Source organism: Brachyhypopomus gauderio, chromosome 10 (assembly GCF_052324685.1).
Source record: "Brachyhypopomus gauderio isolate BG-103 chromosome 10, BGAUD_0.2, whole genome shotgun sequence".
Lineage (NCBI taxonomy): Eukaryota > Metazoa > Chordata > Actinopteri > Gymnotiformes > Hypopomidae > Brachyhypopomus > Brachyhypopomus gauderio.
In genome coordinates, this window is record NC_135220.1 from 4,033,222 (window position 1) to 4,045,674 (window position 12,453).

At 44.2% G+C, this 12,453-nt stretch overlaps 1 protein-coding gene across 2 annotated transcripts in view; it reads left to right on the forward strand.

The window, feature by feature from the left end:
- Positions 1-5,012, forward strand: part of ngfa (nerve growth factor a (beta polypeptide)) — a 36,894-nt gene extending 31,882 nt beyond the window's left edge. The window contains exons 1-3 of one of the 2 annotated variants that reach the window (XM_077018843.1): positions 156-3,144; positions 3,334-3,442; positions 3,976-5,012. In XM_077018843.1, coding sequence (XP_076874958.1) covers positions 3,987-4,673 — 687 coding nt within the window. In that variant the 5' untranslated portion in view covers positions 156-3,144; positions 3,334-3,442; positions 3,976-3,986 and the 3' untranslated portion in view covers positions 4,674-5,012. Of the gene's footprint in view, positions 1-155; positions 3,145-3,333; positions 3,443-3,975 lie in introns of those variants that run through there. The other variant, XM_077018842.1, reaches the window with a different exon arrangement.
- The last annotated feature ends 7,441 nt before the right edge of the window (positions 5,013-12,453 follow it).

The window sequence follows — 12,453 nt, forward strand, 5'->3', positions numbered from 1 at the left end:
CCTCACACACACACATACACACTTTATAAAAATGAACAGACTTAATAAAATGCTTACATGTAGTATACGGACTTGCAGGCTTGTAGCATTCAGGCTTGTAGATTGATTTATAGCCAAAGCGTGCTCCTAGCCAGGACCTACAGTGATCTGATTGGCCTGTTGAAGTCATTTGAGTGACTGATATGGCCAAAGTGCATTCTTCAATGACATTCAGTAGTCGGAAGGCTAGAAATTCAGTATTTCATCAGTAAACCATGATGTGCTTTATGTTAAGACATGTAACATGTTTCTGACATATAAGTAGATGTTTAAACACTACAGTTATGTCTAAAAATAAAGTCTAAATTTTGAGTAAAGACACGAATGATGACGTGCATTTTTTAGTAGTAACTCTATAATGATGGTCCAAAATAGCAGTAATAGATGTCTGCTCTCTGAGGATGTATGGTAGCCGTTCATGGTGGTCTGGCGGGCCCATGCTAGGCCTAAACCCAGAGTCCAGGAGCCCACCGCTGGGCCGGGTTGGTCCAGGAGAAGAGAGAGCCTATCAGTACCAGGCAGGTTTATGGACCCTGCAGCGCAGAAGGTCCTCGCGCTTCCCACATGAAAACAGCAGCAGTAGAAGGGTTGAGTTGGAACTGTGACCCCTGACCCCTGACCCCAGGACGGTCACAGACACACGGCATCCGCACGCTGCGGGTCTGGCAGTGACTGGGGCCGAGCAGGCTGGCAGACCTGTCTCGTTTCAATGGCAACTGCATGTGTCTGGGAGACAGTGATGTGTTGCTTGTGTGATCTGTTTAAAAACAAATACAGGGAAAAGAACTGTGAGTCTAAAAAGACCCTGTGATGGACGTAACATACACAGTACAGCAGATGCATATGGTTCTATGTGGTTGGATTTATATTACGTGACATGTAAGCATATTTCACAAAGAAACCATTTGGCTTTCTCTTCCTCTCTCACTCCCTCTTTTATGTGTCTCCTGTTCACTATAAATATGCAATACTCACACAATACATATTCTCCTTGTGTTTATAAACAGTTTCTGGTGACCAACATGGAAGTGATTTACGTGACCTACATTCAAAAATGCACTTGATATTAAAACTTGCACATGGTTTTAAAACCATTGTGAAATTTCACAATGTTTTTATATCAGACATAATACATCAATTATCATATTTACATGTAGAAAGTTACCTTTGATGAGTAGATGATTGATAGTAGATGATGATTTGATAGTAGATGATTTAATAATTAGGGATCTTACACAGCACACACTGTCATTACTAGTTCTCCTGTTTCTATCTGGATCCATAAATCATCTATTACCATGCATATGCAATAGGGGGTGCTCTTATCTCCGTATTGTTCATCAGCATGATCAATATCACCATCCAGCGGATTTCTTTAATATAAAGGCACTACTTTGGGTTTTAACAACGTTAAAATCACTCACCATTTTTTTTTTCCAATGAAAGGTTTTAATGGGAAACAGTGGAACATATTTATTACAGTGAACTACTGCTGGTGAAAGACAAGGAAATATTAAAGATTTGTGAAATGATTGGTCCAAGGAGATTTCTGGATCAGTTGTTGAGGTTAGTGATGAAGACCAGGAGGAAACCACCTGAGCATTAAAGTTTTTCCTCAAGTTCTGCATGAAGTCCAAAGCAGCTAATCCTGCAGAACAAGTCAAAGTGACACAGCAAGTGATTCCAAATCCTGAATGATCTAAGGGCAGAATCACACCTGTGGACCTCTGGGTATGTGCTGACTGGAGAGACTTGGCAATGCATGCTGGCTTCATCCTAATGGCTTTATTTATTTCTGTGTATTTACAGGATACATACAGGGTATTTTGTAACTGCCTGTTGAGAAAAAACATAACATTTATCCATTTTCAATGTCACAATGGATTTTTATTATGTTGTATACTTGATGTGATACAATGAACAGCCAGACCATTGCAACAGGATGTAGTTTGCCTTTCTTATTACTGTCAAGAAATGTCTGCAGCTTTCTCACTGCACGTGCAAACTGTACTTGTCTGGGTATGATTTAGATCAGCATGTTTGTCAGTGCAAGCCACATCACATGTCTGAGCTCACCCAACATGAAGATCAGGAACAGGTTGCTTGTCATTGGCTGTGTCCCTCCATTCCCCCAGTACCTAGAGCAATCAACCAGGCCACCAGTCTAGAGCAATCAGCCAGGCCACCAGTCTAGAGCAGTCAACCAGGCCACCAGTCTAGAGCAGTCAACCAGGCCACCAGTCTAGAGCAGTCAGCCAGGCCACCAGTCTAGAGCAGTCAGTCAGGCCACCAGTCTAGAGCAATCAGCCAGGCCGCCAGTCTAGAGCAGTCAACCAGGCCACCAGTATAGAGCAGTCAGCCAGGCCACCAGTCTAGAGCAGTGAATCAGGCCTTAGAGCCTGGGCATCACTGATTTCAGAAACTACCCTCTAGTAAATACTGAAGAAGAAAACACAGAACAGCCATCAGTGTGTCCACACCTAACACAGCCTACAGTGTGTGACATGTTAGGTTTCTGCAAAGGCTCCATACATTTTTTATTAATTTTGTAAGCATAAATGATACCCCTGAACGTTTCACTAATGCTAATTGTGTGTCTACTGTGCAGTGTGTTATGGTGTTTTCCCTCTGCCCTGTGTATTTATTCCATAGTTGTCGGTCATTACAGCTTGCTGGTCTTCTGCTATCTGTTCTGTACAGATACACAGAGACTCTGATCCTGATTCTAGATCTGATTCAGATTCAAGTTGAGTCTATGTGAATGTATGACCTATTAATACATATACAGTATTTTTTTTTTATTTTTATTCCACTTTTGACATTTTCCACATCTTAACAAAAGCAGTCGAGAAGGCCTAGCTGGTGATAAAATTCAGTGTAGTTTAGCTACTTGCAGAAAAGGTCATTTTCATACAGCAAAAATAAATGTCTTTGACTTTTGTTGCCTGTCTTTGGATGCCTGTCAGTGATGTTGGAAATACAGACTGATGTCACTGATGCTTCTTCCATGGAGAGAGGCAGTCTAATCAATATGACCTCCAGTATCTGTTCCATACACACGAGACTTTGGTGGATAATGGAACTGACCAAAAGGGGAAGTACAGAGTGAGAAATGTCTCGCATTACAAACATGATCTGAAGTGGCAAAATGTTTCACTAATCTGCTTGTCTGCTCACATGAACCTATACCTAGATTATGTGTTGCCTAACGTCCACTCTGTGTGTGTGTGTGTGTGTGTGTGTGTGTGTGTGTGTGTGTGTGTGTGTGTGTGTGTGTGTGTGTGTGTGCTATAGAGAGAAGGACACACAGGCCAGTCCTGATGGCAGGCTCTTGGGGCTCAGCCAGCAGTGGACACTGGCTCTAGGCCACAGACTCCTCGCTTCAACCAGGAACATTTCACAGGTCAGCTACAACACCACCACACCATCACAGTCATCATACAACACCACCAGTCATCATACAACACCATCATACCACCACAGTCATCATACAACACCACCACACCATCACAGTCATCATACAACACCACCAGTCATCATACAACACCATCATACCACCACAGTCATCATACAACACCACCACACCATCACAGTCATCATACAACACCACCACACCATCACAGTCATCATACAACACCATCACACCACCACAGTCATCATACCACACCACCAGTCAATAATACAACACCATCACACCACCACAGTCATTATACAACACCATCACACCATCACAGTCATCATACAACACCACCAGTCATCATACAACACCATCACACCATCACAGTCATTATACAACACCACCAGTCATCATACAACACCATCACACCACCACAGTCATCATACCACATCACCACAGTCATCATACCACATCACCACAGTCATCATACATCATTTCTCTCTCTCTCTCTCTCTCTCTCTCCCTCTCTCTGTCTCTAGGACGTGTGCCCATGAGGTCGTCGACGCTGGTCCTGCTCTTCCTGATCAGCGTCCAGGCTGCACTGAATATGTGGGGCCACGCCCATGCACAGGGGTCAGCCAATCAGCATGCAGGAATGGAGCACTCGTCCAGGCCCTTCAGCCCCTCCCCCCAGGATTCCACCTACGATGACCTCATCCCCACCGTCGACCCCAAACTCTTCAACAAGCATCGTTACCGCTCTCCTCGGGTCCTGTTCAGCGACGTGGCCCCCTCCGACAGCGAGACGGCGGTATCCCGAAGCCCTCGCGTGCGGCGGCGGGCCAACGAGTTTCTCCACCGGGGTGAGTACTCCGTGTGCGACAGCGAGAACCACTGGGTGGGCAACCTGAGCCACGCCACAGACTTAGCGGGGAACGAGGTGACGGTGTTGCCCGACGTGCGCATCAACAACGTGGTGAAGAAACAGTTCTTCTACGAGACCACGTGCCGCGTGAGCCAGCCCAGCGGGGCGCCGCGGGGACGCGGGGCCAGCGGTGTGAAGGCCGGGACCTCCGGCTGCAGAGGCATCGACAACAAGCACTGGAACTCGTACTGCACCAACACGCACACGTACGTGCGGGCGCTGACCTCCTTCAAGAACCAGATCGCCTGGCGTCTCATCCGCATTAACGCCGCGTGCGTCTGCGTGCTCAGCCGAAAGTCGTGGAGGCACTGAACGGCCAACACCTGCGATTCATCAGTCTCTGTTCTACAGCCTCACTCCTCCACCCCTCCAGTACAAAACTACATACTGCCAATACAGTGTATCAGACTCCTCCCCCTTTTATTTCTCCATGTATGACACCCCAACCCAGCCCCTCCCACCCTACCTCACACTGTAAATTATTGGTCTTTTAAGTTATGATGACTGCATGACATATTTATATAGTTTATACAGGCAAATTATAAATATGTATGTGTATATACAGTATCCATCAAGAAAGCAAGCGTATGTAATTTTGTGTTGTTGTTCATGCTGTTATTTATTAAACACTTCAGTACTTCAAAGAAAAAAACTCCTTAATCTATGGTGCCAAGTTGCTTGTTAATTAGCCGTAGAAGCATCTGTTGTGCTGAAACATCATTAGCATTGTCCCACCTGTGACTCAATGCTTCATATATTATTGTATTTTTTGCAGATGAATGGTTTGCTAATGTCCACTACATAACCAAGCCATATTTTATGTAGTAGAGAGTAGCACTTGCATTCAAAGGAGCCAAAGCTGGCCTTCTCTGGGGCAGGGGCGACTGAGCAGGAGGGCGAGCACAGGACAAAACACAGTATTGTATGCGCTGTGCTCAAAGACGATAGTTACCAAATCTAGTGGTACAATTACAACTTCCTCATGCAGCCTGACGAACACTCGGGCCTAATCACACAGGCCTGTCGGCTGGCTGCCCGCCGTGAACACCAGCCTCGTCCCCCAAAGAGACGCAGCTAACAGCGTCTTTCCTTCACTCCTGAGAGAGCAGGACGCTTTTTCAAGGACGTGTTGCCAAAACTATATGTCCGAGTTCAAGAGCAGCTTTACGCTACACTAACTGCTCATCTTACCAGTAATGTGTGGCTCTGGTTCCAATGCCCATACATTCCATTTCATTACTGAAAACTAAATTCAGTGCATCTGTAAATAACATGAAGCATTTAAGTATCCGTAATGTGTTTTATTTTTCCAAGAATGATATATTAACTGGGTACTGTGCTTTGTAAATCTCCAAAAGCCCCATGACAAGATGTAGTCAGTGTTTAGAACAGAACTGGTCTAGCAAAGGGTTCTGCCAAACAGCACAGATGTTTAATTGCTCATTATATTTTCCTCTTCATAAAATGAGTTCTTATTTTTATTGTATTGTTTGCTCTTTTATAAGATAAATATAAAGTCCAGTTTCTAAACCAGATCAGCAGATGTTGTAGTTCTGTAGTGCTGACAGGCGTCAGTAAACAATGCAGCACTCAATCGGACAGCTGGCAGGCAGTGAATCCCCCATGAGTGAGTGAGCAGGTCAGTTTCCAGGCCTGTGAGCGAGCCAGGGATGGAGAATACTCAGGGACTGCGTGAGAGTCCCACACAGTCTTTCACTTCCAGACTGCATTCTGCGCCCTACAACTAGAAAGATCAGGCTCTTTCAGCAGGGGCGACCAGGCAGCGTGGAGGACCAGACGGGCTCTTCAACGGTGCAGATTTCACAGGTCCTCAGGCCTCTTAGGAAAATAAACAACAGGAAAGAGACTGATCACCTTTGGCACAGAGAACACACAGGGCTCTGGCTGCCGTAGAGATTAGTGTGTAAGCCAAGCCATGATGCCAGAGGTCAGGTATATGGTAGGGGAGCGGGGTCAAATTCAACATCTGGAATAGCGAGCTCAGAAATCAGCGAGGTCTCTCAAAAGGCCGCTCTTATGATCAGATCTCATACATGGCACCCTTGTCTCGAGAAGATGTTTATGTATCCTGATTATTGGGGTCAACACCGGGAGTAAGAGAGAGAGTAACTGGTTGAGGGAGATGGACTTCCATCAGGGCCGGAGTGGGCCACTTTTTCAGCCCGGGAGTTTAATGCCCAAATCCGGCCCAAAATTATTTTTCCATCCCAATCGGCCCAAACTAGAGATTGACATGAGCCGGCCCATCAGGAATCCTCCCGAATCTCCCGATTAGCCACTCCGGCTCTGACTTCCATAGATGATCTGCTATAGATGATCTGCTATCGCATTCAGTCATTCTGAGATCTTCGTCTTCGTCCTCTTGTCACTCTGCCAGCTTCCTCAGCCCAAAGCACCAAGCTCACACTCCTAAATTATCTCATTTTGGTGCATTATGTCTTGGTGCATCTCATATGTGTGTATAATGCAGCTCATTGAATGTCTCTCCACTAATCCCAGTAGCCTCGTGAGTCTCAATACCAAATGGGAAAACGTCACCTCGGCCACAATGGCAGTAAATGAAGAAACATCATGATTTCACATTTGTGCCTGAAGCGTTGGAAGTATTTAACACATCTCTGGGCGACACAGTGCTGTGGTGTTAGTTAGCACTGTTGCCTCACAGCAAGGTGGTCTGGGTTCGATTCTTGGTCCAGTCTGCTCTGTGTGGAGTTTGCATGTTCTCCCTGTGCTTGTGTTGTTCCCACAGTCCAAAGATGTGTGTTAGGTTGATTGGTCACTCTAAATTGAGTAGGCGTGAGTGTGCACGTGTGTTTTGGACATGTGGCGGACTGGCGACTTGCCCATGGTGCACCCTGCTTTCTCCTGATGGTGCTGGGATTATCTCCCTTTCTACTGAGGTACCAGCAACCATTTTACAGTATTTTCAGTGAGTCCCACTTAGGCACCGCCTACTTTTCCAGTGACAAGTGATGACTGAACAGCAGCCAGTGAGTCTGATCCGATTAAAAAACGACCCACCCTCAGTAGCGACTCTACTGGTCGTGGGTTTCTCCTGTCCTCTTATCTGATGGGACTATATATGCCTCATTGTTGGCCAACATGTGCCTGAAAGAAGTTGAATATGTTTATAATGAACACATTATTTGTAAGACAGGCCCTTATATAAAGAATAGTACAACACGTTGCCAATTTTCAAGTGTTAAGTCAAATTAGTTAATCATGTTTTCTTTTTTTCAAATGGAAAAGGAAAGATTCATCTTATGAGCAGCTTGTCTCGAATTCAGCAAGAAACTCTTAGAGTGGATTATACTGATAACAATCACCAGGGGCCCTGGAAGATAGATCCTGTTACAAATGTTTGTGATTTACTGAGACATCTGCTTTCTTCAGTGACAGACTGCCTGAAGACACCACTGGAATCGCTTCACCTAACAGCAGGAAGCAGAGCATGAAACAGCTCACAGTTCATCTGTGAAGATCAACACGGCATTTTATATTCTGAATAGTCCTTCAGAAATATCAGAGATACCCTCACTTGCTATTATACAATCTCTGACCTCCTTCCTGTGCATATTAACACTTATATAATAGACTATAGTATTGTTTTTCATACATTGGTTATCAATAATACTAGGGACATATTTTTCTTGCTCAAAAGGCACAGGCCGAACATTTCTTGGAAAAACATATAATTGCATCTTTTTGTGATCATAATAAATTGGCATTGTTGAATATTAAAACAAAATCAATAGTATATATGGATACACATGAATATTCCTGTCACTTGAATGGTATTACTGGGTAGCCTAAGAAGACAGGAATGCAACCAAAGACTAGAAACTCTCTCTTCAAACATCGCAACTCAACAAGTTCATCTCTACGGTTTTATAGCCAGCATGAGGAAAAAAATCCTTCTCATCTCTGCTCCAACGCGGTAACCCTGTTCTTCAATGACACGTCTTGAGCACTTACCAAGCTCGCTGTCTTAATTATAAAAAAATAAAATAGCTAGGGTTATCTTATTTATCAGTGATGGGAACTTGGCAGACACATGAATGCCCTGGGTCATTTCTATGATTTACTATGATCATAATTATGAAGTAATTTCTTATTTGCAATGCCACTTGCAGCCACCAGAGGGAGGCACACAGTGGCACCAAAGTAATTAGTCGCAGCTTTCTTCTTGCCTCTTTAAGAGCGACTCAGAGAGCAGCATCGTGTAATTGATCACTCAGCCTTTGTTCAGAGTTCTGAGAGATGCGCAGAAGGATAAGGCTGGTGTTTCAGCTCGAAACTTCAAGGCTGTTCCCTGGGTCTCCTTTTCTCTCTCGAGCTCCTCCTAAATGCCTTGGAGGTGTGTTCTCTCTCCCTTCCAGTTCCCAGAGTTCACTCTGCTCTCGGGAGTCTTCTGGCTTTCCCCTTCTCCAACCTCACCCTGTCTCCCCTTTTAGCTGGGAAAACATGTTCCTGGCAAACTTCATCTCTCCTTCTGCTCCATGTTCCGACCCGAGAGCAGTGGTTCTGACCCCTCTGGGTCTCCTGGTATTCTGTTTGGATTAGTTCCTTCAGTGGTCACCCAGGCCCAGCTAGACACACAGAACAGCACAATGCCTCGTGCCTCATAATCCCAAATCTTTAAAACTTACAAGAAATCTGTTTTGGTGATTCTGCATCACATAACACCTACATATAAAAAGCCCAAGCAAACGTTGTGGCGGTGTTGGTCATGCTGCAGGTGGGCCCCAGAAGCACTGACACACAGTGGGAGGCGGAGCACACACAGCAGGAGGCGGAGCACACGCAGCGGGAGGCGGAGACGAAGCAAAGAGCCGGTCGTCTCCGTGGCTTGTCTGCGTGTCAGTGTCAGATTTAACTAACAAAAGCAGGGATGAGATTTAGTGCCGTGTCACATACAGATGTCTGATGTGTAGATGTCTGATCTGCACAGATGATCCGATTCCTTTCTTTTTCCTTTTCTCTGGAGTCATACCAGGACTCGGCTGGGGTCACAAGGCAATCGTAGCAGTTCAGTTCAGACTAAACACTTGTAAATGCCTAAAGACAGATGGTGCATGTGTGTAAGATTTGTGACACAGTCTGCACATGCAGCTTCAGGGAGATGAAGGGACTGGGCAGAATACACACAGTGTGAAACTACTTCACTGTCAAACACTCTGGGTATGATTAAGATTGTTTTTAAGATTGTTTTTTGTTTTAAACTGGCGTTCCAAAGTTCACAATGTTTGTGTGACATCTTAGCTGCTGATACCTTGGCCTGTTTGTCTTGCTGAGGAGCAAAGTTACACAAGAAAGTTAAAAGAAAGGTCCTGAATCCTGATCATTATGCATGCCAAACCTTACTGCAGTTCACTCGTTAAGGTCAATAGCATTTTCACCTGTGTATCATCTCATAAATGTGGCTTCTAACTCCCACACACATTCAAATGCTTTATAATGGGGAAAACTGGATCATTTTCAAGCCAGTCATCGTTGGATCTCAAAGTCAAGAACACCACCAAGTGGTTCCTGAAGTAATGAGCATCACATGAAGGAGCCTGCTGTTGCATCACTGAAAATCACTATTTCAAGCCTGTTTCTTCAGACAGGTGGCAGGTCGTGGCCACAGAATCATGGTGAGCTGAGATCTTAGTTGTGTCCTGGGTTAGCTGTGCTGTCATGGCAACAGTGGTTATCGAGGCGCGCTTTGTCTCGTGCTGTGTGAAAACGTGACGTGCAGAGAGGAAAGGGGGAACAGCAAAGACACACCTCCCTCTGCTGGACTGGAGGGGTCAGGTATTTGGTACTTCGACTTGTAACACTGTAACAAAAGGTTTAATTTACTGTAAAATTTTACACACATTTGGGGCCATTTTAAAAGTCCTGAAGTGTTATCCCTCCTTCCTGTTGGACTTGCTTCTTAGACCTGGAGTAATGATCTCAGGCCTTTCTCCTCTCTACTAAGACATCTTCTCCTTAGATAAAGGCACAGGTCTTGGGGTTAATGAACACAGAGTCATGGTAAACTGTGATACTGGAGGCAGACTGACTTAAATCTCCCAGCTCTTAATAAATAATCAGTGTGACCTCATGAACAGGGAGTATAATATTAGTTTCCGTGTCAGTTCGTACATCACACAGGTTGTTGAGATGATGTGTTTTTAGCATGCTTATTCTCATTAATCCAAAACAAAAGACTTAAAGTAAAGGTAAGTTGCACTATTAAGATAAACACTGTATGGTATCTAAATTCTCTGAAAGGGACCGACCCTAATTATAGACGTAGCTGCTAAAAAGCATAAATGTTTACCCAAATTAATGCAGCTCTAAAAAGCACAAAAGTTCACATTTATAATGCAGTTCAGGTAACGATGTTTTATTTACATTGTCAAAGCTCCCTTCTATAATCTAGGTCTTAATAGTAGGTACAATATCCCTGGGGCAACAATCATGAAAACACATGTAAGACTCGAGCTTACCTCATCTGTACATGTATTCAAAGTGGAAAAAAACCTTTAGCACTTGTAGCTAAATTGCTAATCCTTCCCCACATCTTCCCCAAGCACCCACTCCACTGACGCCGGACCGAAGGGCCCAGCGCTGCACGACATTGCCATCTTGTGTAAAATTAGAAAAATAACAGCCCAAAAATTTATAGATTGATTGTTAGCAAAAAACAGAAGTGAGGTGCAAATGGATGTTTGACATTATTTAAGATGCTCTGTATAATTTACCCAAACAGATGTATGTAAATATGAACTCATACTAAATTTAAGGCTGAATAACCAACCTGCACTTTCCTCCGGAGAATTTGCAAAATAATTCCCCTACCAATTAAGATCAGTGCTGGACAAATAACAAGCACAAATCTCTCTCTCTCTCTCTCTCTTTCTCTCTCTCTCTCTCTCTCTCTCTCTCTCTCTCTCTCTCTCTCTCTCTCTCTGACTGTGGAATTTTAAGTCTTTCATTCATCTTCTTAGCCTACATATTGTCCACCATGAACACAATCCACTCCAAGCCCTTTTTACTTTTTTCATAATCTTGAACAATTCAGTGTCACTTCAATGAATTCAAGTCAGTTTTGTGTATTATATTGCACAACAAGTCTAACAAGTCCAAAATGAAAGCCAAAATCTCATTTAAAGTTCCTCATGCATAATTAGTGACAGTGAAGAATTGTCACTGCCTTTGTTATCACTGCATTAAAGAAGAGTCGAATTCTGTACGGCCGTCTGCTCTGCCCTGGGTCCCACGAGACACTCACATTATCATCTGCTGTCTCAATCTTGCCTTGGTTGCTAAGCTTTTCTGTTGCTAGGAGATGGTCCCATCACGCAGAAGGGTGTAGAGTGCTCTGGCAGGAAGTGGTAAGTTGGCCCACTATTATGCCATTAAGAGGAAGGATGAACTCACTACTGAAGCTAAGTGTTATCACCACACCCTCAGTGAGTCTTTAAGTACAAAGAATGTTCTGCTTTCTAATCAGGCTGAAGATTTGTGCTGAGATTAAGACAAGATGAAACAAACTGAGACCGGACAGATGTAAACACTCAATCCATGAGCCCCGAGCTGCCACCATCCTGCAGCCGTGGCCGCTCAGATCCATACACAGAGCTTATCTCCACCTTCTGTTCCCCCTCCGTCAGCCCCAGTGATGAAAGCACTAATGATTCTAGAGAAAACTAAGGCAAAGTGCTCAGTGAAATGTGCTGATACTCTGGAACAAATCAACCACACAAACTCGAAGACATAGAAGAGATTCAGTGAATTTTAGAAATAATTCCCCAGCTGAACCAAAGCAAACTCTTACATATCAGTAATGACAGCCTACAGAAAGCAGTTTAAGACATGACATTAAAGTCTCCTGGCAGGAGCAGTGTCACCAAACAGCTAATGTCTCCATTTATTCTCTCAGGGTGTGTCTACAGACATCAACTAAACGGCAGTACCAAGACTGTGCTATTCTAGGCAGTAGCTACTAGTCACTATGACAGCAAATATGAACTCTGGTTCATTTCACATTGTTATCCTGGTTTATGCATCCAAATACTTATGGAAATATCTTCTAGAA